Source organism: Salvelinus namaycush, chromosome 1 (assembly GCF_016432855.1).
Source record: "Salvelinus namaycush isolate Seneca chromosome 1, SaNama_1.0, whole genome shotgun sequence".
NCBI classification, from domain to species: Eukaryota; Metazoa; Chordata; class Actinopteri; order Salmoniformes; family Salmonidae; genus Salvelinus; species Salvelinus namaycush.
This window is the reverse complement of record NC_052307.1, coordinates 55,896,292-55,920,500: the sequence shown is the minus strand read 5'-3', so window position 1 is coordinate 55,920,500 and position 24,209 is coordinate 55,896,292. Positions and strand designations below refer to the sequence as shown.

General features: G+C 43.3%; 1 protein-coding gene across 1 annotated transcript in view; it reads left to right on the top strand.

Annotated features, from left to right (window-relative positions):
* The window catches only part of LOC120052251 (zinc finger protein 536-like), a 114,873-nt gene that overhangs the window by 70,407 nt on the left and 20,257 nt on the right, over positions 1–24,209 (top strand). The window contains exon 4 of the mRNA XM_038999074.1: positions 10,364–10,371. Within this exon, the coding sequence (XP_038855002.1) occupies positions 10,364–10,371 (8 nt within the window). The remainder of the gene's footprint in view (positions 1–10,363; positions 10,372–24,209) is intronic.

Below are 24,209 nucleotides of genomic sequence, written 5' to 3'. Positions count from 1 at the left end.
AGTAGGGAGGGCCGGGTACAAACACAGCCACATAGCTCTGATAAGTAGGGAGGGCTGGGTACAAACACAGCCACAGCTCTGACAAGTAGGGAGGGCTGGGTACAAACAGCCACACAGTTCTGACAAGTAGGGAGGGCTGGGTACAAACACAGCCACACAGCTCTGATAAGTAGGGAGGGCTGGGTACAAACACAGCCACACAGCTCTGATAAGTAGGGAGGGCTGGGTACAAACACAGCCACACAGCTCTGATAAGTAGAGAGGGCTGGGTACAAACACAGCCACACAGCTCTGATAAGTAGGGAGGGCTGGGTACAAACACAGCCACACAGCTCTGACATGTAGGGAGGGCTGGGTACAAACACAGCCACACAGCTCTGACAAGTAGGGAGGGCTGGGTACAAACAGCCACACAGTTCTGACAAGTAGGGAGGGCTGGGTACAAACACAGCCACACAGCTCTGATAAGTAGGGAGGGCTGGGTACAAACAGCCACACAGCTCTGATAAGTAGGGAGGGCTGGGTACAAACAGCCACACAGCTCTGATAAGTAGGGAGGGCTGGGTACAAACAGCCACACAGCTCTGACATGTAGGGAGGGCTGGGTACAAACACAGCCACACAGCTCTGATAAGTAGGGAGAGCTGGGTACAAACAGCCACACAGCTCTGACAAGTAGGGGGGGCTGGGTTAGCTCAATGCACTAAGACACCTGTGCGTGTGCTAACGGCCATGAGAGGCTGTCTCACACTGATGATGTGTGCTGAAATTAGTGAGATTGTGTTTAACACTAATTCCATGCACTAATGTCAACGAGAACCTGTCTCACACTGACGATCCCTTCTAAAAGTAGTGAGTTGACGAACTACCCGACTGGGAGCGACGCACTTCCTTCCCTGCATGGGTCAACCCAATAGGTCCCTGACCATCTTCACTGCTCCCCCGTACAAAACGCCGGTGAGATCAGCCTTCTGTGGATCGTTCCCACACCCATGGAGTCTTTATTTGATAACATCGCTGGAAGGGGAAAGTTCTCCCACGATTAAGCTGTCTGGAGGATGTCGGTTTCTCTGAGTTTCTTAGGCGACAGACAGTGTTGGCGATACTCTTTTTGTGCATTGTGCAGTGTGAGATGACGAGTTGACGGGTGAGGCAGAGGTGCTATTTCACATGTGCAATATTACCATTTTAACTTGCGCCGAGGTGAATTATCACCTTGTCACTCACCAGGGCAAATACTAGTTTCAAAGAGCAATTAGTTGTAATAGCTGTTTTCAACCCCTCTGGATGATACCTGTTGCTCTCCCTTAGCAGCTGTGGGATCTCTAAAAAGATCCCCCCCCCCCCCTGCTAATTTCCCAGATATGAACTCTTCTGTGCTGAAAAGCTTTTGAAAGGCTTCATGTTCTCTCCTTCTCGTTCTAGCTCGATTACCTTGATGATATTGGCCTCATCATTTCCTGAAAGTACAGGGAATTGAAGTATCAAGTTCACCTCGGAAGTAGAGAATGAATATCGGATGCTAACAGCTACATGACAATTATTCTATTCATTATTTTAGAGGCGAGCGGGAGACAAAATCCAGGCTGGGATCTTGGGAGTTGCAGAGAGTAGCTGTTCCCATTCATACGGTAATGGATGCATGTGTGTGTCTCTGTATGTGCGTGTGGGTGCATTATATTCAATATAACAAAACATAAAACAATGGGTTATAAATTGGCCTTCCAACCCAATATACCGCATTTGATATGATTTTGCTTTCCATCTTGTTATTTCGGTGTTTGTTTTTCTCACTCCTGTAGACTTTGTTCAAATTTGAGATATTCCTCTTAGCGCCAGGGTTCTCTTCCCAAGGCGCCCTTAGATGTAAGGAGTCAGCCTCGGAGGGGTTGTACTGATAAAGTAACTCTTCCTGCGAGAGTGCAGGTACACCACGCGTGCAGCACAAACATAATAAGCGTACTTACACCGCCAGCCAACACATAATGAGAGAATGCACAGGAACTTCAATGACAACAGAGAGAAAGAGAGAGCGGGTACAACGAGAGGAGGGGGAAAAAAGAATCTATGTCACCTTTTATTCGCTCTATTATTCAACATCAATGGTACCATAGCGTGATGCTACTAAGAAAACACACACACAATAACACAAGTATAGACAGATAAGCAACAGCGGTGTTTTGAAAAGTATACCGTAGCAATTAGGGGCAAATAACTAGCGTTATTTCCGGTCTCGCTGTCTTGTGAAGGATGAGCCAAACCACTAAGCCATGTTTGATTTAAACATAAAAAATGAGACGTTTCACGAAGAGGGAAACGTTATTGCCTAAAGAAATAAGCCCAACACATTATAACATTAGCTGTTAAAGAAATGCACTTGATTCCTCTGTAGAGATGGAAATATACAGCACCCGCTTCTGCATTGTTTCATGCAAATCCCATAGACCGGATTTAGAATGGTGCATTGTTTTTTTTGGTTGAGAAATATGGGGGAGGTGGACTAGTTGTCGCTCTAATTACAGTCATTTAATCAGGATTACAGAGGTTACCTAGGATGAGGCTATAAGAGAGGCCCTGCAAGGACATCTGCTTTACCGTAGACACAGGCATGTTATGTGTGTGTGTTCTTGCTTCGCGCCTGCCTTTTTGACGAGGATTTCATGTTTGAAACAATTACATTCTTCTCAGACTGAGAAAATAAGAGTGTTCTATTGTTTCCTCTCTCTCTCTCTCTCTCTCTCTCTCTCTGGCTCTTACTAATTTCTCTTCTCTCTCTCTGAGCCTTGTTAACTAGGAGCCAAAGAGAATCCATTTTAATCTGATTAATAACTTAGTTGATCACATATAACCTAATTTTCATTCAGTGCTGCCCTTGTCCACAGAGTCATATACAAAATGACCTTTGAGTTGCCACGGCTACGATAAAGCACAATAAGCGCCATTGTACTGTCAAAAAAAGCTGAAGATGTTTTACATCATTACAAGACTTTAATGTTCCCATCTTTTCAAATGCGATGCCTTCCACAAAAGGCCACCCTCCAATTGAGGGGCCATTAGGCCTGGACTCGAGTTTCCTGGGGCTAGGAGATGGGAACAACTTTTCTCCTGCATTCACAGTAATATGAATCGTCCTTTTAAAACAGATATGGTTACATATTAGTTTTGAAAGGTACAGTAACTGCTCAGCTTAAGCTGTCTCCAACAGTGGGGCTTTTGTTTCCTGACAAACCTAATAACTGGCCCTTGATCCCATCTCTCTGTCTCTCTCTCTGTCTCTCTGTCTGTCTCTCTGTCTCTCTCTCTCATACAATCAGGCACACAGAGACACACTCATGCAAGTTTGAAAGAATCTGAAAGTTTACCAGGTTCAACTTGTGAACCTGGTAAAAAAAAGTGTTTTTGACATAATCTGGATGAATCTGCATTTGATTTGCTGATATGAGTAGCTATCCCAAAGGAAACCTTGTGAGATTGAATTATACCCAGAAATGAGAAACATAAAGAAAAGACAAACGCAAATACACACTGTCTCTCTCTCCCTTTCTCATTCTCTCTCTCTCTCTCTTTCTCTTTATTTATTTCTCTCTGTTCTACACAAACACACACACACACGCAGACAATAAGAATACAATATTAATGAATGCTTCATCATTGAAGTAGCTTGTTGCACTGTAGTGAGTCTGTCGTCCTGCAGTAGCCTGCATGTTGTAAATAATAATTAGAATAATAATATAAAAGTCCACACGCATACATACATTTGTGTATATACGTACAGTCTTTCATATGATTCAGCCACAAAGCTAAAAACTCCACTTCATAACATTGATGTAGTATTTTATTCCCCATTAGAAATGTGTGCTGTTGTGTAGTTATCTGTTCTGAAACGTGGCCTTCTAGCTGAGGATGAATTCTGGGTTCAGGATTCGCGAGGCAGAAATTCTTGTAAAATCAAGCCCAGCATGCACCAGTTTCCAGAAATTGCAAGAACTTTATGGTTTATAGTTTTTATTGGACGCGGGGAAAAAGGGTGGAGGGATGAAGCTGTGGATTAACACCGTACTTTGAGATACATCTTTTTTTAATGTGAAACCTCATCCCGGCTCATTCTGGGAAGCTTCTCTTATGAACCACTTTTTATATATCACCCTTTGTGTCCTATTTTCCTACCAACTTTAAGTACACGCTTTTGACGAGCTCCGCACCACTAGTTTTGCCAGTTATACAAACACATTCTTTAAGCTTTTAAACACAGAACAATGGCAAAGCGCATAGCTGTGCACATTAATGCGTTTGGAAATGAAAAAAAGGGAAATAGAAAGCGATAAGCAGAGCTCGGCTGCCCTGCCCTCCCTTCCTCATCCCTCCATCTCTCTCCCCCTCTTTAAAAAAAAGTGAACCAAATCTCCCTCTCCATCGTCAAATCCAGGCTGATCTGTATGCCACAGATGCTAACAGACAAACATCATATTCCCGGGCTTCAGCCTCTAATTGACTGAACAAGGATTGGTCACACTTATAAGTAGCGTTCCATAATGGATTTCCTTGTTTGTGCGCTTTTAACTGGCAGTGCAAATGGAAGGCAAAATGTGTCTTTATTACCAAAAAAAACAACAGCGCTCCTTTTCCGCAAAGATGGTATCAGCACCTCTCTGTTTGTTGCAAGGTCAACGGAGGCTGACAGATGACAAACGATCTCAAGATGGCCGCATCATCTGTCCTGTTATTGTTTTTTTTTTTAAATACAAGATGAATGCAACATCTTTTCTTCTTCTCTTTCTTAACATTTGAATCTCTGATCATGTAAAATGGGTTCGAGAGACTAAAATTAGGCACCTGATTTTTCATGGCATGCATTTTGTCATCTCTCCTCCAAGGCCTGGGAGAAAAACGGAAAGAATCTTTCAAAATCTGCACTTATCATATTTCTGTATCACGAGGACTTGGCAAAAGACATGGATTCAGTATTATAGACAAGCTGGTCATCAGATGGGAGTTGGGTTTTATTTCTCTGTCTTTTCCCTCTCCCTCCTCCTCTCGTTTGCTTCCCGTCCAAGATGTGTCTCATTTTTCCTACTGGACAGCTACAACAGAATGCTCGAGAACTCCGTGTCCTTGAGGACAGAGCAACTTTTCATTTTAATAATTTGATAGATTTGTTTTCTTCTCCTTCTTCTTCTTCTTCTTCTTCGTTGTTATTGTTTTCTTTTTGTCTTTTCTGCCTCATTATTTGCAATATGGATGAACAATAAGTGGGAAAGAATTCTGCAAAACTTCAACTTCAGCAATGACGGCCACTTTGGCAAAACACTAAGATCGTTTTTTAATTACCTGACTTTCGAATGCTGTTGTCATCTCCGAGACAATAGCCCTTTTCTCTGATGTTTTTATTATGTTCTCATTTGGATGGCTACACTCTGCAGGTAGTCCGTGCATACTGCATAGCCCCCCCCCCCCCCCCCCCCCCCCCACTGTACACTACCTCCCATCCCTCCCCACACTTCCATACCTTGTTTTTTTTAGGATGTTTAATTGCATTAAGAGATGTATCGAGAGAACTAGACAAAGTGTCATCGCTTTTTAAAACACAATTAGGTAACACCTCGTCAGGGCTTCTGTCTGGCGTTGTTGACAGGCCCGTGAACAATCATGGCAACATCGCCTTGCTTCTGCTGGCATTGTGCTCGTCAACAGGAGTGACAGCCGTTTCATGGAGAGAACCCTGCCGATCCCTGCCATGTCCCAAGCTCGTCAGCCTGTAATTTAAGCAAATCAATAAGCTGCAAGGTGTGGCGTGCAGGACGTAGGCAGACGAGGAGTAGTGGATTTCACTAGTGCTAATGAATCTGTTTCATGATCAACACTGCCCCCCCCCCCCCTCTTCCTCCTCTTCATCTGACAAAATGAAAAGCCTGCTCGTTAATTTGAAAAACAACATTCAGCAACTTTATCAAAAGTAGAGGAAAAGAGAGCATTTGGGCAGCAGGCACAGGTTTTGTTTTGTCTCTCTCTCTCTCTCTCTCTCGCTACTCTTTTTTTTTTTAAGTGTAGCGCAGCATACCTGAAGTTTTAGAAGTAGATTCTATGTTCCAGACTGTTAGCTTGATGCCATCATCATTGTTTCATCAGACGGTTTGATAGAAATGCACATGATGCTGATGATGACGGTCATGATCATGATGATGATGAGACAGTGCAGACCCAGTGTTTTCTGGCTGCCCATCTGCCTGATTAAAAAGCTCATCCTTATCACAGGATTCACTTTAATTGGGTCTGAATGGGAAAGAGATTTTCAAAAATATAGACGCCAAAAATTTGGGGGGGGAACTGCTATAATTTGGTTAGCGCTACACATTCTTAGGCTCTGAGTTCATTAAAATATGTCCTCGTTAATGTCGTCACTTCCGTACTGGGCAGAGTTGGATTCACTGATACAATTAAATGAATTGAACAAGGGCCATTGGCTTTGGCTGAATGCAGAGGCAGCAATATTGGATATTACAACTAGGAGCTGACGCAGGAAGACAAAGCATATGGGGGCAAAAGTAATGATCATATTCAAATATCCATATGAGAGTGAGCCAATGTTTAAGAAGATGTATGGCTATTGATGTTTAAATAACAGTAGCGTCATGAAAAAATTATATTTTCTCACTGTGTCTGTAAAAAAAAAAACTTAATCGAACTCACTCGAGAGGCACAACAATCGAGCTCGGGGTAAGATAAAACAGAACCTTTTTGTATGCCTTGTGAACAAAACCATAAATAAATATATAACCAGTTAGTATTATGCAGGTTCACTGTGAAAAGCATTATCTGTCTGGCATTGCCTTCCTCCTCAAGAAAATAATATTTGACAGTGCAACTCCCTGATGAAAAAATTGTAAAAAGTTCTGACTTCAAAAGTGTTTACTCCCCATGTTTTTTAATTTGTCTGGGCATATGCAGTGTATTTGCACTTCAAATACCTGTATTTGAAGCAGGTGGTTTAAATGCCAAGAAGCGAATTGATGACAATCAACCATGAGCATCAGGGGAACTCTTCTTGCGGCTGACATTAAAACTAAACGAACAGCAGCTAAACAAACACATACAAATATAACTCCAGCCTCCACCCTACCTCATTCTCTCTCTCTCTCTCTCCCTCTCTCTCCACCCTCTCCTCGCTCGCTCATATTTTAATATTCCTGTACATCTGAGTATCAGTGCGTATGGAGCTGGATACACAGCCTTGTGTTTAAACAGACTGTGGCTCAGTGGTTTAAAAAATAAAAAGTAGAAAATGAACAGGGTTTGGGCTGGGAGGAATATATTCAGTGCCAAACAGCGCCAAACCCCCGCTCCCCATCTACCCCCACCCCCTTCGTCCACCCCTCTCTCTTTTCATCGCTTCCATATTCATTTCTGGAATTTACAGTAAATCCAATAGCTGTCAATCATGAATTAAAACTCACAATTTACAACGGGTGGAAACAGCTGCTTCAACATTTACAGCAAGACCACTCTAAAACATTAAAGGCATGTCACCACCACTGCAAGGCCCTACATCTGCAACCATCTGTTTTCTATTAAACATTACACCAAACACTGCTATTTCCCTGCTTTTAGAGCCACACAGGAGAACAGAATTGACAGTAAAACCTTGACGTGATTTGTTTTTACAAACACCCGATCCAAAATGTCAAAAGCAACAAAAAAAACGTTTATAAAAATCAGCTAGCTTAAGAAGGTCATGTTAAGTGACCCAGACAATATGCTGATGGTTATCAACAAGACTAGAGTCTCTTTAATGACTTTGTTCATTCCCGACTTTCAGATTTGATTTGATTTCCTTTCTTTCCCATCGTTTTCCCATGTGCTCACACGGGGGTGTGGAGTCATAGAGGGTCTGATGTGCTGCGATGACATTTGAGGCCCTGGCGCCCTGTAAGGACGGAGAGAACATAGAGTGCGTGGCTTCTGAAAGGGATGCTGAAATATTCTGTTACAGTCGAGTGGAGGAGAATTATGGTCAGTGTCAAAGGTCAACAATTACGACATCGTGAGTCACTTTTTGGAGCAAGCGTGAAGGAAGATCATTTCGCCATCTTAATAGGTCATTTCCTTTGTCTTCTGAGTGCTATTTCACATGTTGCCTTAATCAGGGTGGTCATTTTAAAACGACGGCAGCGAGAGAAAAAAAATAAAAAATTCAAGCAACATTTTGTTCAAATAAATAGGATTGCCAATTTAGAACGATGTACGGATGGATTTCGAAGACTTTACCCCCCCCCCTCCTCTCTTAGTCTATCTTCTCAGCAAAGCTTTTGTCCACTTCAGTTTGTTGTTTTAGTCCCTGTTTTCCCGAACGACGGCATTGGTTGGATCTGCTGAAAGATGTTCCTCCATCAGGGGGTTGTGATGTCATTGACAGTGTGTGATTCATTAGGATACCAGTGTACTGCGAGTGACAGAAAGACTCTGATTAACAAGCTCTCTGTTTTTCTCTCTCTCTCTCTCTCTTTTTTTTCTCAAAATGAGAACTCCCGTCGCTCCAAACGACATTTCTCGCTCTCCTTCTCCGTGTCTCTCCCTCCCTCTTTCCTCCTCTCATCCTGTCGAAGATGGCAGGAGTCACAGGTGTGTGGCAATAATTACACATACACTCAGGAAAATAATGTCATTTCCCCCATTTAATAAGTCCCCTGTAAAATGCGAAGGGGTGCCCATGAGGAGAGGATGCTTAAATCTTATCTGATACACCCCCCCTAACTTAATCATATGGCTCTTAAGAGCAGGGCTCGGGCAGCTGGGGCTCCGTAATATGCATGCAATATGTGTGTAAAGCGATATGCTTTAATTTTGAGCCCACTTTAAGCAGCAACAAAATCTGTTCATAAGGGAGACATTTACAATAGGAAAAAAGCAGTTAACTCTTTCATTCCTACCGTGACAAAGGACATCTGTTTTGTCTCACAGTTGTACTGTATGTCTAATATTTAGGTGAGCATTTCTTCATGGTAATGTCAATATTCTATGATTGAGTGTACATCACTGTACACTACTCTACATTTGATTCGAATAATGGACCTTTTAGAAAAAGTAATTACAGTCAGTATAGGCTTGATGTAGAATTATTGCATGATTATAATCAACACAATTATGATTATGGGTTTATTGTGATTAAAATACGCGTGAAAGGTAGGGAACAACTCTACGGGGTTGAGCAGTGGTGTCGTGGAGCGGCACCATCTAGTGTGTCAGCAATGGGTGCTACCAGAGACCATTAGGGAAGAGAGAGAGAGAGTAGTGGGGAGGCAGTAGGGGCTTTGGGGAAGAGGAGGGGTGGTGGGGTGGTGGGGGGGGACTTCAAAAAGCCTCCGACTCAAGCTGCCGCTGGCCCTGACCACTCCACAGATGCTTTTGTTCATCTCTCTCGTTCTCTTCTCCCCCCCTCCTCTCTTCCCTGTGTCTTTGGTGATACACTGGGAGCGAGGATATCAAAGTAGAGCTGTCTGTTAAGACTTCAAACCAGGCCCGTCCGTCAACCCCAATCATATCTGCGCCCGAAACGGAAGGCTCCGACTCGAGTGGAATATTTGATCTGTCCTCTTCAGGAGGATCAACAGTCAAAAACGCCAGTGAGAGTTAAAGAGGGGGGAGGAAGCGGGCACTGGGGGGCGCCCAGCCATGAAAACACCCCACTTGACTTCAGAAAGGCCAGTCTGTGCACATAAAAGTCAGACATATTCTCCTCAATACTGGAGATATATTTTTAACGTCTGACACATGTAGCTGGTAGGATACGAGGCCTAACAACATTTTTCTATTGAGTGTCTAACGTCAGAGCCTGTTGCGTGTCAGTGGAGAAAGTTCCTCATTCTAAGTGGAATGCTTTTTCTCATTAAATCCAAAGACAAATCCATATCTCTCTTTCTCTATCTCTCAACCCTCGCACTCTCTTCCTCTATCTTCATCGCCATCTCTATCTGGATCTCAATATCCCTATCTCTTATCTATCTTTATTTCAGTCTATCTATCATCCAGTTATTCATAGACATTGATATGTGTTTCCAGGAGGGCGGGTGCTGGTGGTATAGTTAGCTTTTAAATCCCCTGTCTGTGAGATCAGACTACATAATTACCTATCGCATTAAAGCCTTTTATGTCCAGGAGACTTAGGCCCTGCTCTTACTCACATAGGGCAGCGCTTGTAGCAGCTGGTGGCATTAGTGGCACAGAGTATGCTCAGGGGCGGCATTTCTTGACGGGGACTAACTGACGGTGGTGCCCCCTGGGCCCTCACTATCCCACAATCTATAGGAGGTGGGGTGGATGGATGGACGGGGGGGTCTGGATCAATAGTGAAGTTCGTGGATTTTTTTAGGTCATCGTGTTCGGTTGGATTCAGTCCCCAACAACCATGTCAATCCACTGAGACGGACTCCGTCTTCATGATATGCCCTCGTCTTCAGTCAATCAGTCGGGAATCGTCCTTCCAAGCTGAAGCAGGGCACATCCGTCTCCTCATAACCCTATCCCCAGCCCTCACTACTAAAGCAGAAACACCCCGCATCCTCTTATGTGCACGTGTCACGCCAAAGGAACAGACGCAAGGGGCTTATATCTTTCCTATGACTAGTCAGTCTATTATACTTTAAGCCCTGGTGAACGTGGCGTTAGTGTATCCAGTACCTTCCTAATCTGTGGTTTCCGGTCTGCTGCACTTTCCATGTGTTCCAGGAAGTGCCAGATTACAAGCACACGCAGTGGTCAATGCTCATCACGCCACACCATATATATATATATATATATATATATATATATATATATATATATATATATATATATATATATATATATATATATACTGTAAGTCCCTCTCTCCTTGTCCTGCTAATATGATGTAATTAGAGCAACTGATTTATATGCTAATCAGAGGCATGGCAACTCACAGAGCTGCTTATGAACACACCGTCACCTGCATAGGCCACCGTAGCCATGTTACTACAGGTCCAGTCGCTATGGTCTTTCAACTGTTCTTCTGACAAGCCCCGTAAAGGACTGTAAGTCAATGCAGTCGTTTCAGAGGAGGCCTGAACTACTGTAATGCGATTTATGTCCACAACTTTGGATAGGAGAAGACATATACTCATGTACAGTCACATTTTTTTTAAATTGTATTTATTTAACTAGGCAAGTCAGTTAAGAACACATTCTTATTTACAATGACGGCCTAGGAACAGTGGGTTAACTGCCTTGTTCAGGGGCGGAACGACATATTTTTAGCTTGTTAGCTCGGGGATTCGATCCCAACGCTCTAACCACTAGGCTACCTGCCGCCCCTATAATATAATCCAGACACATGTATGCACAGGTAGCATCAGCTTGACAACAGTGTTCTCTAATATGACCAGTTATTCAGGTGTACATGGGAAGGAATTTCAAATATAGGCATCTTTAGCCCCTTCAGTTTTTTTTTCTTCTCCACTCTGCAACTTGTCAATCACGGAGACAAGAAGGAGTGGATTGGGATGTTGCTGTTTAAGGGTGGGAGGTTATAGGGATGTTGCTGTTTAAGGGTGGGAGGTTATTGGGATGTTGCTGTTTAAGGGTGGGAGGTTATAGGGATGTTGCTGTTTAAGGGTGGGAGGTTATAGGGATGTTGCTGTTTAAGGGTGGGAGGTTATAGGGATGTTGCTGTTTAAGGGTGGGAGGTTATAGGGAGGGATGCGGTTGTAAATTGCTCTGCATCTGCTGCTGTGTCCCATGAAAGTGAAGATTATACTGGATCTGATTTCCTGACATGCTACGACAAGCCAGCCCCTCATGAACAGTCTCCAAGGATTGTTATTATTAAAAAGGAAGGTGTATTCTGTGTGTATGTGTTTATAGATGTTCACTTGTGTGTGGTCATTGTAGTAGCTTTCAACATGAACAAACAAACAAATGAATACATTTCAATAGCATACAGATTTGGGGAGGGGGGTGGGAGTAGGGTGGTGCTCATTTTAGTAACAGATGTCCCACGCAGTGGCTGGTAGGACAGCACTTCACCAACAACACGTGTTAAGTGACAGTGACGGACAGCAGGCAGTCTATTTAATAATTCAATATATTGTAATATTTTTTTCTCTCTCTCTCTGTCTGTTTTTACACCGACGGCAAAATCCAATTCCGCGACATGGTTAGGATTACCCAAATCTGCATTAAATATGCCTTCTTTGGGACGGAAAATACTGACACAGATTGTGGCTTTTGTTTGTCTGTTCATTTCTTTAGTATGTGTGCCTATACGTTGATCATGTATCTGGGTTGAGTAATTAACATGGTGATCTACTTACACACAGACATACATAGATACTGTACCATACCCCTTATATATACCAATGGATTTTCAGGCCTGTGTCACCACATTCCCAAGTGTTTTTCTATCAGTTTCAGTTTTTTTTTTTTTTGGGGGGGGGGGGGGGTGGGGGTACTGTAATCAGATGACTAAAAAGACAAAAGGGGAGAGTAGACACAGGTCTTTACATTTCCCCAGCACAACGATGTGGGTAAGTGAGCCTCAACTGACCAGAAATGATTTGCCTCTGTCTGTTAGACACGTAATGGAGTCATTTAACTAGTCAAATTAGGAGCTGCAGAGATGCCGCATGCTTCATTACTGGGTTCCAATGGGCACCATTTTACATTTACGTCAGGAATCATTTCAGGGCAAATTAATGTTTTTATTGTCTTTCGAAAATACACCCACACGCACCCAGGCTCGCCACATCTAAAAGTTTAGCACCACCTAGAGGTCTGAGACGGGCACTGAGAGGGAACTCCAACCCAGCAGAGTTGTTAGGTTAGGGGGGGTATCATGTTTAGATGATAGTCAGTCAGTCCATTCTTAGATCCAAACTCTAAATCAGAAGCATGTGATGGAGGATGTAGAATGTGTCCAGCAGCGTGGGACATCAAACTCTGAGTCTGTGAGCGACAGCGCTGAGGGCTCTGGCACCTGTCAGCAGGAGGCTTTGACACGTCTGATTACAGACAAGAAGCAGGCCCCGTCCAGAATACAGACTAACCACGTTTTGGGTTTCTACACTATTTGTATTGGGCATGTGGTGAAGGTTACCACAGGATCCGTTCTTTCCATCCAAATCATTATTTAATCAACTCTGGATTTGATCAAATCCTCATAGAAGTTTTGAGGTTTTTTTGTATTAAAATATCTGTTTTGGACACAGTTGATAGACTGTCGTGGTGTTCCAGCAGAGAGCTCACTTTAGACGTGGAAGTACATGAGCCATAGGCACCTTTGAGTTGGCTGCTGAATTATATGTCCTGTTGACATCCCATGCGAGAGAAATTACTAAAACAATCTACAGTTGAAGTCGGAAGTTTACATACACTTAGGTTGGAGTCATTAAAACTCATTTTTCAACCACTCCACAAATTTCTTGATAACAAACTATAGTTTTGGCAAGTCGGTTAGGTCATCTACTTTGTGCATGACACACGTAACTTTTCCAACTATTGTTTACAGACAGATTATTTCACTTATAATTCACTGTATCACAATTCCAGTGGGTCAGAAGTTTACGTACACAAAGTTGACTGTGCCTTTAAACAGCTTGGAAAATTCCAGAAAATTATGTCATGGCTTTAGAAGCATCTGATAGGCTAATTGACATCATTTGAGACAATTGGACGTGTACCTGTGGATGTATTTCAAGGCCTACCTTCAAACTCAGTGCCTCTTTGCTTGACATCATGGGAAAATCAAAAGAAATCAGCCAAGACAGACAAATATTGTAGACCTCCACAAGCAATTTCCAAATGCCTGAAGGTACCACAATCATCTGTACAAACAATAGTACACAAGTATAAACACCATGGGACCACACAGCCGTCATACCGCTCAGGAAGGAGACGCGTTCTGTCTCCCAGAGATGAACATACTTTGGTGCGAAAACTGCAAATCAGTCCCAGGACAACAGCAAAGAACCTTGTGAAGATGCTGGAGGAAACAGGTACAAAAGTATCTATATCCACAGTAAAACAAGTCCAGTATCGACATAACCTGAAAGATCGCTCAGCAAGGAAGAAGCCACGGCTCCAAAACCACCATAAAAAAGCCAGCTACGGTTTGCAACTGAACATGGGGACAAAGATCATACTTTTTGGAGAAATGTCCTCTGGTCTGATTAACTGTTTGGCCATAATGACCATTGTTATGTTTGGAGGAAAAAGAGGGATGCTTGCAAGCCGAAGAACACCATCCCAACCGTGAAGCACGGGGGTTGCAGCATCATGTTGTGGGGGTGCTTTGCTGCAGGAGGGACTGGTGCACTTCACAAAATAGATGGCATCATCAAAATTATGTGGACATATTGAAGCAACATTTCAAGACATCAGTCAGGAAGTTAAAGCTTGGTCACAAATGGGTCTTCCAAATGAACAATGACCCCAAGCATACTTCCAAAGTTGTGGCAAAATGGCTTAAGGATAACAAAGTCAAGGTATTGGAGTGGCCAACACAAAGCCCTGACCTCAATCCTATAGAAAATGTGTGGGTAGAACTGAAAAAGTGTGTGCGAGCAAGGAGGCCGACAAACCTGACTCAGTTACACCAGCTCTGTCAGGAGGAATGGGCCAAAATTTACCCAACTTATTGTGGGAAGCTTGTGGAAGGCTACCCAAAACGTTTGAGCCAAGTTAAACAATTTTAAGGCAATGGTACCAAGTACTAATTGAGTGTACAGTATGTACACTTCTGACCCACTGGGAATATGATGAAAGAAATAAAAGCTGAAATAAATCATTCCCTCTACTATTATTCTGACATTTCACATTCTTAAAATAAACTGGTGATCCTAACTGACCTAAAACAGGGAATTTTTACTTGGATTAAATTTTCAGGAATTGTGAAAAACTGAGTTGAAATGTATTTGGCTAAGGTGTATGTAAACCTCCGACTTCAACTGTACATGTTTTTAATACCCGCTTAAGGATTTTTAAATTATTTTTTATTTTTATGGAACTCAGTTTAATCGTCTGCTTGTTTCCTCATCTAAGCGTTCTCTTGGCCGTTTGTTCTCCACTACTTGCATTTATGTTACGCTAGATTGTAGCTGTATTGTATTATGCTGATTGACAGGCAAGGATGTTTGTGTGTGTGTGTGTGTGTGTTTGTTTGTGTTTGTATGTCTTTTTGACTATACACACACCACCCTAGCCCCACCCCCCCTTTTTCCCCAGACCTTGTTGTGTGCATGACATTCTGTCGATATCGTTACACCCAAACGCTGGACTGTTTGATCCCGTGTTTGGCTGGCACGCTTTTTAGCTGGAGAGGCTGTGTTTGTTCACTGCCGCAGAGCCGTGTTTCTCTCGCCGCCGTTTAAAGGCGTCCACCCGCCCGCCCCAAAAGTTCACTCCTGTCTCTCTGCGATAACCTACAGTCCAACCAGACAGTACGCCTGCTCGGTTTCATACGTTGATATAAAAGCATGTCAGATCTCTGTTAACCGGTTACATTTACAGATAAGAGAATTAAGATGTGATACTAGGAGTTTGAAATAACCTTGACTTAAAGTTGCTCGATGGATTCACTGATCTCTCTACTGGTCCCGATTCCTGTCAGTCGAACAGTCATCCCCTCCTCTTTATCTTCTTTGTCCATAAAGAAAAGGAGAGGAGAGACACATTCTCCATCTTCTGTTGAAGTTTTGTTTTTATTCTGTCTGTTCTATATTGATCCTGAGTGTGGCTGGTTATCTTTGCAAGGTGGGCAGTTATAGATGAATACACAAAGCCTTTCATTTGGACAAGGGATCATTGTGCTGTCATCCTCCCACGCCTGGAGAGCAGCGAGAAGGCAGGGGGCCGAACGGCAGCCATCGATGGGCCTTCCCGTCATCCAAGGGCATCACGTTAGTCTGAAAGAAATATCTGGGCATAGTTGCTTGAATACAGCACTTAAAATGCCCTTGCTTGACCTTTATCTCAACATATTTGGGGCATTTATTATGGATGGATATGATCAGGTTTTTGCTGGTAGTGTGTTTCTGGCGGTCACTCCATAGTTCCAGAAGGCACTTTGCAGGACTTCACCAGGCTCAGAATTCTGGGAGAACTGCCCAGGGGTTTCTTCTGACCTCATGAGTTAAAAGGAAGCAGCATGAGATCGAGAGAAAGAGCGAGAAAAAGAGAGAGATACAGACGGAGAGAGTGAACCAGAGAGAGAGAGCAGAGAGAACGAGAGACCAGGGAGAGAGGCCTTGTGATCAAGAGAGTGAGGGGAGTGGGGTGACATCTTGAGGGTTCCGGTCCCATCCACTTCAGGCCACTCATAGGCTGGCCTGTACAGCCCACTGTTTCCCACAGCACCCTGCACCTGATGCTCATAATTACTCTTAAACAAGGTAATAGTGTAAAATGAATGCTGTGCTCTCTCCCTGAGGGGAACAAAGAAGCCGTATTATGCAACCTCGTCAGCTCTCCTGTGTGTCTCAGCGCTGTACAATCACTGTTTTCAGCAGGATAAACAGCATGTGGTAAACGGAGAGAGAGAGAGAGAAAACAACAAAAGAAAAGTGGTTGTCTCAGCCATCAAACGGCAGTCTCTAAGTGTAACTTCTGCTCTTAATTTGTTCAAAAATGTGTCTTCTCTGTTCTCAGTTCTTTGCAGTTTGTTTAATTTATTTGAGGTGCAGAAACACACACACACACACAAGCGTGCGCGCTCACAAACTCGCCGCTAAGTCGAGAGACGACTTCTCATTTGGAAATCTTTCAATAAATCAATGTGGCTTTAAACACATTTCCCCCGTGACATCACTGAACTGGTAAGAACTGAACTAATCTCTTTTGAGGCTATCGGAGAGCTTTGAACAAAATCTAGTTTGCATCTCTCAGCAAGGTTATTTGTCAATGACTTATAATCCCAGGTACATTTCCCGGGTTTTTATATTAGAAACGGGTAAATGGTTCTCATGTCTGATGTTTCTCAGCCTTGGGAAAGGAGAGAGAAGGCTAAGGAACAAAAGGAATGTTATGGATTTCAATGTCGAAACAATGAGAGGAGTGAGTGATCAACATAGGATTGTTTCTGCATTACCTTTAGACTTGTTTCTGCCTTACCATCCTGGAAATGAGTCAACTAATGATAATGCTGATCCTATTTTATACTAGTGAGATGTGCGCCATAGAAACTGAAGAACACTGTATTTTTGAGTTGTTCAATCAATATGTCTGGACAGTAAACTCCCCTTTCATCTCTCCCTACTGGCCAAACACTGGTTGAATCAGCGTTGTGTCCACATCATTTCAATGAAATTACGTTGACCCAACGTGGAATAGATGTTGAATTGACGTCCGTGCCCTGTGGGTCCTTTCTCATCCTCATCTCAGTCATGTCGTCTACCTGTACTGTAAGACACTGTCCACACCAGACAGAGTGTCATGCACAGAGCAATGAAGTGTTCCTCTTGAGGGTGTCACTACCTTGTCTAGTCCCTCCAAGGGCACGGTACTGGCCAAGAGCAGGAACAATCATCACCAAGGCTTTACCTACTTGGTAATTTATGAGGACTCAATTAGAAGCGCACACAAAGTAATGATTCTGAAAAGCGCCTCGTCCGTGTTGTGAAGTTTTATGTTCCGCTTTCTGCTTATTAGAACCGCCACCCCAGCTTCATAAACAGTGTTTGGAGATAAATAATTGATATTACACATTATCGCTCCGGAGCGAAAGAGAACATCTCCTTTTTTTTGCCGTGGTGAGTTTGCGTAGGGGGCCATTTCACTACAGAGGCCCCACCTACTCTTCCATTCCCGCCCCCCCCACTCCCCACCCCCCCCAACCTCCTCTGAAAAAAAGGAGAGGACTTTAACAGGACGCGTCCCCTTGTGCAACGTTCCTCAGTGATCACATCTTTATACGTCGAAAATCTTTCTTTGATTTGCCTCTACGAATCTGTTTCCCTTTTCACACAAAATCTCACGGAAAACTTTTGCCATATCTGTCATCTCAAAACGGAGTCTTGGTCTCAGATGAACAGTTTTGATCTTTCTCGACTGTTTACGGCCGCGTCAAGTGAAGAAAAAAAGACTTGCTGTAAGTGCTTACACCAGCACTAAATAGTTTGACATCTTGCTCTCTAACAACGTCTTTAAAGTAAATAAAAAACTAAACAACGGCCTAGCCTGCAATTAAACTGTAGATCTGAATATGACATGTTTGTACCGGAGTGATTTCTCTTTGCCCTTTTCATGTATCGTTTTTTTAAGGGATTTCTGTGTGTGTGTAGTATTGTACGGGCTGTGTCAGATCACAAGGGGACTGTAGCCGGGGTTGAGATGTGGCCTGTGCTGATAGCCTCTGGTCATGGCTGCTTTAGTCCCTCCATTCTCACTGAGTGTTTAAGGCTAGACAGTGGCGTTCATCCACCGTGGGCCGAAGGACGCACTCACGACGCCACACTAAACCTGAAGAGGCTGCCTTTCACACTGCCTCCCAACGCTCCGCCACACACGTACTTTGAGAGCGCAGTAATATGTGATACAATTCCATTCTCCCACACTGAGGTCACATGTTACAGGCTGACTGAGAGGGGTAATAGGAAAGATCCTAGTGGGAGGAGCTGGTCTAATCATGAAGAGCAGGGTGTCACTGCTTAAGGCCTGGGGTTAGAGATACTGTGCTGTAGCAAAGGCTAAGGATTCACCAGGAAGTAAAGTCCAAACAGTCCACTAGAGATAAAAAAAGAAAGAATAGCTTCATATGGTGTTAAACTCAATGCCCCAATGTAGATGTGTACTATAATACCCCTCAAATTGAATTGGACTTCACCAGAACAATAATAATCTGTAATTGGTCTTGAGTTAGGTAAAAACAGAGATGGTGTATGTCAGTATATTTGGACACCCCCCCCCCCCCCCCCCCCATTTGAAGAAGCTGTAGAATTAACAACCTGTGTATGTCAAACGCAGTTGCAGAAGAAAATCGTCTGTTTCCTTCACTGTTTCTGTTACTGGAGCGGAAACAATGAGCCTCCTGGATGTGCTGGCTGACCATTGCAGGAGAGGGAGGGAGAGGAAGACTGAGCCGGAGAAATGCGGGGGGGGGGGGGGGGGGGGGGGATCCTGGAAGGTTTCGTATATCATAATTATCCCGTTAAGCAACGGAGGGGTTCCCTTCGGGAATTATTCTTAAATGGAGGATTTGCAACGAGAATGGGTCAGAAATGCTTCCAGCAAGCAGGAAATCCTGTTTTCATTTACATAATCATATCACCACTTCTCTTTGGTCCCTTCTTAAAGGCGGATGCTAATTCACAGCCCAGCTTTTGTAGGTTTAAAGCTGTTGTTGTTCTTATTCCCTCTAATACGTGTCCCCTTACTGCCAGAGCTTCTCTAAGTCTCTACTCATTTTTTGACCTTATTCTAACCATCTTCTTTGAGCATGGTTGGCCCTTTTGGCTCTTCTTTCTCGAGCACATATGTGAAAAACAGAAACATAAATAAAAGTTGATTCATGAATAGCGCTGTCTTAATTGAGACCCAGTAAGAGTAAGTAGCAGATGTTATACCGGGAACTGTTGAATCATCAGAGACCAGAGGAAGTCTGCAAAATCATATTTAAAAAAAAAAAAAAAAAAAAACAAGCCAGGTGCTCGTGATTTTCCATTGCAGCACACTGTGGTGATGTGGGAGGGGGAACGGGGGAAAAGGAGGAGGAGGATAGGAGAGGGATCAACAGAGAGAGTGCTAGTGCAACGTAGCACTCAGAGACATTTCTGGTGTCACCCTACTGTTTGATCTTGCCCGTAAACTCTCTTTATTGTCCTTATTACGATAGTAAGCCTCAGATTATTCACTGTAGAGCTTCTCTGAGAAGACGTGTTTCTGTATCATGCTGTTGGTGCTTCCACAATCACGAGTGTATTCAAAGTTTACGATGAACACAGAGAAAGCGAAGTGTTCCCTGTCTGCATCTCCCTGCTAGTCTGAATCCTCATCACTGAGCACATCCCAAGTCTCCAGCTGCCTTCTTTTCTTGTTTTAAACTCCTGTCCCTGATCCATTAGGAGCCCATCTTATATTGTAAGGGTGATTCCTGCCCTAGGAAGTGCTTCAGCGGCAGGCAGGCTCCTATGCTTTGTCTGTCTGTAGTAGTAGAGTAGGGAACCTGTGAGGAGGTGCAGTGACAGGCCCACTGTGGTGGATTAAAGGCCCACTCTGTTTCTCCTCATCTCTCTCTCTCACTGTCTTTCACTCCCCCCCTCCGTTTCTCTGAAGTGACAGACAGTGTCGTTCTCGTCACTCAGAGGGGACCTCGTCCCAGGCAGACAGAGTCGCTTCAGCGTTCTTCTCCATTCCCACCGCAGCGCGACGCCACACAAAATGAGTAACCAGATATGGCAGTGGCGTGATGCTAGTGCGAATAATACCACACACTCGAGGGAGCCCAGAGCTGTGAGATTAGCACAGACAATTAATACAGGACATGCCTGCGAGAGGGCCTCGGAATATCTTTATGTTGTTTTAGCCGCTACGGCTCTAAAACTGAAACTGTCCCTGTGTGTCGGTGTTCGAGGGAGTGTGTATGTGTGTGTGTGTGTGTGCTCTTTCATGTCTGTATGTTGTGGAATTGAAACCTTCATTTTGACAGGTGTTGTGATCTCATCTTCCTTTTTATAGCCCTGAAGTCATGTACTGTACGGTAGCTTGTCACAGACATTCTTGTCCATTGAATATCACTAACAACTGTAACGGTAACATTTCCAGCCTGTAGTCCATGTGTAAGTGAAGGAAGGAAGTGTGTGCGGTCTATGTAAGCACAGCTAGGCCTTCCCTGCGTACAGGCTTGATAGAATAAAAAGCATACTTCATACTCAAATGAGGCCTGATGAGCACAGATGACCTCACCTCTTCCCGTTGCCAAACAAAAGGTCCCTTTTACAATAGTGACGGGGGGGGGGGGGGTGTAGAGTACAGAAGATCCCCGGCTCGTCCCACCAACCAGAATGTGCCCTCTACAAAGACAACAAAAAAACTTTTAGCGACAGCCTTTGGTTGACCTTGTTAGCGCCAGCGCACTTGGGTAATCTGTGGTTAATTATTTTTTCCCCTCCCCTTCTACATTAGACTACAGCTTGTGCTCAAACCACAAGCATGAGATTTTTTTGGGTTGCACATTCCAACGCCATTATGTTACATTGTTGCCGAATAAAGGCTGGTATTATGTTACCGCAGTAAAGGGCAGAAGTGGACAGAGTTTTTATCTGCTGAACGAATCAATCAGGATTATGTCAGCTGAAAAGAATCACAGACCGCAGTCGCCAGTGTGTGTGTGTGTATTTGAAATGTTACTCATTTAAAGGGGAGCTATTTGTTGGTTATGAGTACATGGGGAGTGTCTGTGATGTCATTTCTCGGTACAGAGAGGATCTCTTCTATTTATTTTATCCTCTGTGGGAGGATTGGAAGGGCGCTCATTATCATTTCAGCAGAAATGATTAGGAGATCAAATAGAGATCGAATGCCATTTCCTTCCATTAATGCGGGGGGTTTAGTGCGTCTGTCATGGCATGGCTGTCCGGCTGCCTGTGGGAAAAAGACAGAGGGAAGAATGGAGGAGAGGATTAAGAGGGGACCGGGGCTTGGCAAGGGAGTGCAGGGCTATTCATTAGCAGGGCCCAAAGAGAGGCACATTGGCATGCATAGAGTGAGAGAGATAGATAGATGAGCAGTAGCTCTACCACACAAAATGGAGGGTGAAGGCAAAAGTCAGTGATCACATGGTCAAGTTTGCTCTCCACATTGTGCAAACCTACTCATGCAACACTTTGTCCTGCTTTGAGACTCACACGCGTTAGGGTGAGGGTCCTGCCCTCTGGGGTCACATTCAAACAACCCACCTTACTGTTGGGTCTAACAGGCTGCTAATGCCTTGCCAGCAGTGGTGTAAAGTACTTAAGTAAAAATACTTTAAAGTACTACTTAAGTAGTTTTTGGTATCTGTACTTTACTATTTTTATTTTTATTTTTGACTACTTTTACTTTTACTTCACTACATTCCTAAAGAAAATAATGTTGTTTTTATTCCGTACATTTTCCCTGACACCCAAAAGTTAAAATGGTCCAATTCACGCACTTATCAAGAGAACATCCCTGGTCATCACTACTGCCTCTGATCTGATGGATTCACTAAACACAAATGCTTCGTTTGTAAGTTATGTCTGAGTGTTGGATTGTGCCCCTGGCTATCCGTAAATTAAAAACAACAAGAAAATTGTGCTGTCTTAATCCTCTAAAATGAATTAGAAATGATTTATACTTTTACTTTTGACTTTTGACTTTTGATACTTTTTACAAGTACATGTTATCAATTACATTTACTTTTGATACTTAAGTATATTTAAAACCAAATACTTTTAGACTTTTATTCAAGTAGTATTTTACTGGGTGACTTTTACTTTTACTTGAGTATTTTATATTAAGGGTCTATACTTTTACTCAAATATGACAAGTGGGTACCCTTTCCACCACTGCTTGCCAGTCACACAACCAACCCTCAAGTCACGACCATGACACAAAAATGGGCCTATGTGCCATTTGTTGGTCAAATTAGGCTCAAATTGTGACTGCATGTTTGAATTTGGAGTTCGAATAACGCTCTCGCTGTTCTGTGATCTGTGAGTTCAAATCCCTCCATTAGCGCTCAAGGGTTATTTTGCCCATCAGAAGCACTACAATCTTGCATACTTCTTCCATCTGAATAGCCATTCTCTCTGTGTTGTATTTATGTATTGGGAAAAAAAAGGCAATAGATCAAGCACATTCCATTATTCTCTTCTAAGATCATTAGCAAATATAATTAGATATGAAAGAAAGTCATTTGGAAAAGGGGGGGGGGGGGGGGGGGACGCTATCAGGCAAAGAAGACAGATTGTTGCATCAGAGTGTTTGGGCTTAAATTGCTCAGCAGAGGTATTATCTATCCAACCATCTTAGTCTCAGAAACAGTCCCTGGGAGAGGGAGGGCACTCACTCCAGCCCACTGTTTCTCAACCAAGACCTAGCTTTTTCCTGTACGCCCATGTCTCATACAATACCTACGGGTAAGGAGGAACGCATAAAATAACATCTTAAACAACAATACCTACATTGTGTAGTGCCATTCTTTAAAAATACAATATCAGATAGAGCAAAATAGCCCCCCCCCCCCCCCCGCATATATGGATTCTCCTTTTGTACTTTTGTCTTACCTAAAAAGGAAACTCAAATCTTTTTCCTTGATGCAGTATAAGCTGGGAACCTATTCATTGTGCCACTACCACATGCAGGAGTTTGTCACTGTTTGTGCACCTTAACGCGGTAGTGTGCTTTCTAATGGGGATCTGAGCAGAAACAGCCATAAACACAAAATCCTGCTGTGTCTCACCGCAAATGTGCTTTTTTCTTCTTTAGTGGTGCTTTGAGGGATGGGGGTGGATGTGGATTCCTCTAGTCTTTGTGAATCACAGCAAATGGTATTCATAAACATCCTGTATTCATTAAAACCTTCTAAAAATATGATTTGGGTTCACTTCCTCGCGCTCAAGCGGTGGTGTGTGCTGTTCATATTTACATATTTATAAATACTGGCTTTACAATGAGGCCTACCTTTGCCAAAAACAACACTTTTTCGACTGTCGCCCGGATGCCTGGGAGAGAAGAAAGTCCTCAGAGGCACCTTCAATGGCAGTACTCTATTGTAACTGCCTGTTTGCCTGCCTGCCTGCAGCAGACTCAAATGTACATAGGGCATCAGTCACTTCCATGGCACTTATGTTACAGATAAACTCAAGTCTCATGCAGTCAAACCCACATCATTAGAAGACTAGCACTTAATCTACAATACATGGAGGCTAGGATTATCTGGGGGAATTACTTCTCCTGCTTTAGTTTGAGACAAAAATTCTACATTTTTGTCTCAAACCTTTACATACCAGTAACAAATCCAGAGCAAAACACAATGTAAAATAGAAGGATTTATACTGTTTTCCATAGTAACCGATTAGCTTAATAGTCTTGTGTAGTTTGCGCACTAGCGAGGCTTTCACAGCAAAACGGCTTGTGAATGTGTCAGGTGAGAGACTGCTTAGAGACCCCCACGCTAACACTAGTATTTCCCAAGGCGGTTTACAACACATGCTCTCAGCCTTGTGTTAGGCCATTGTTCTGTCCGTCTA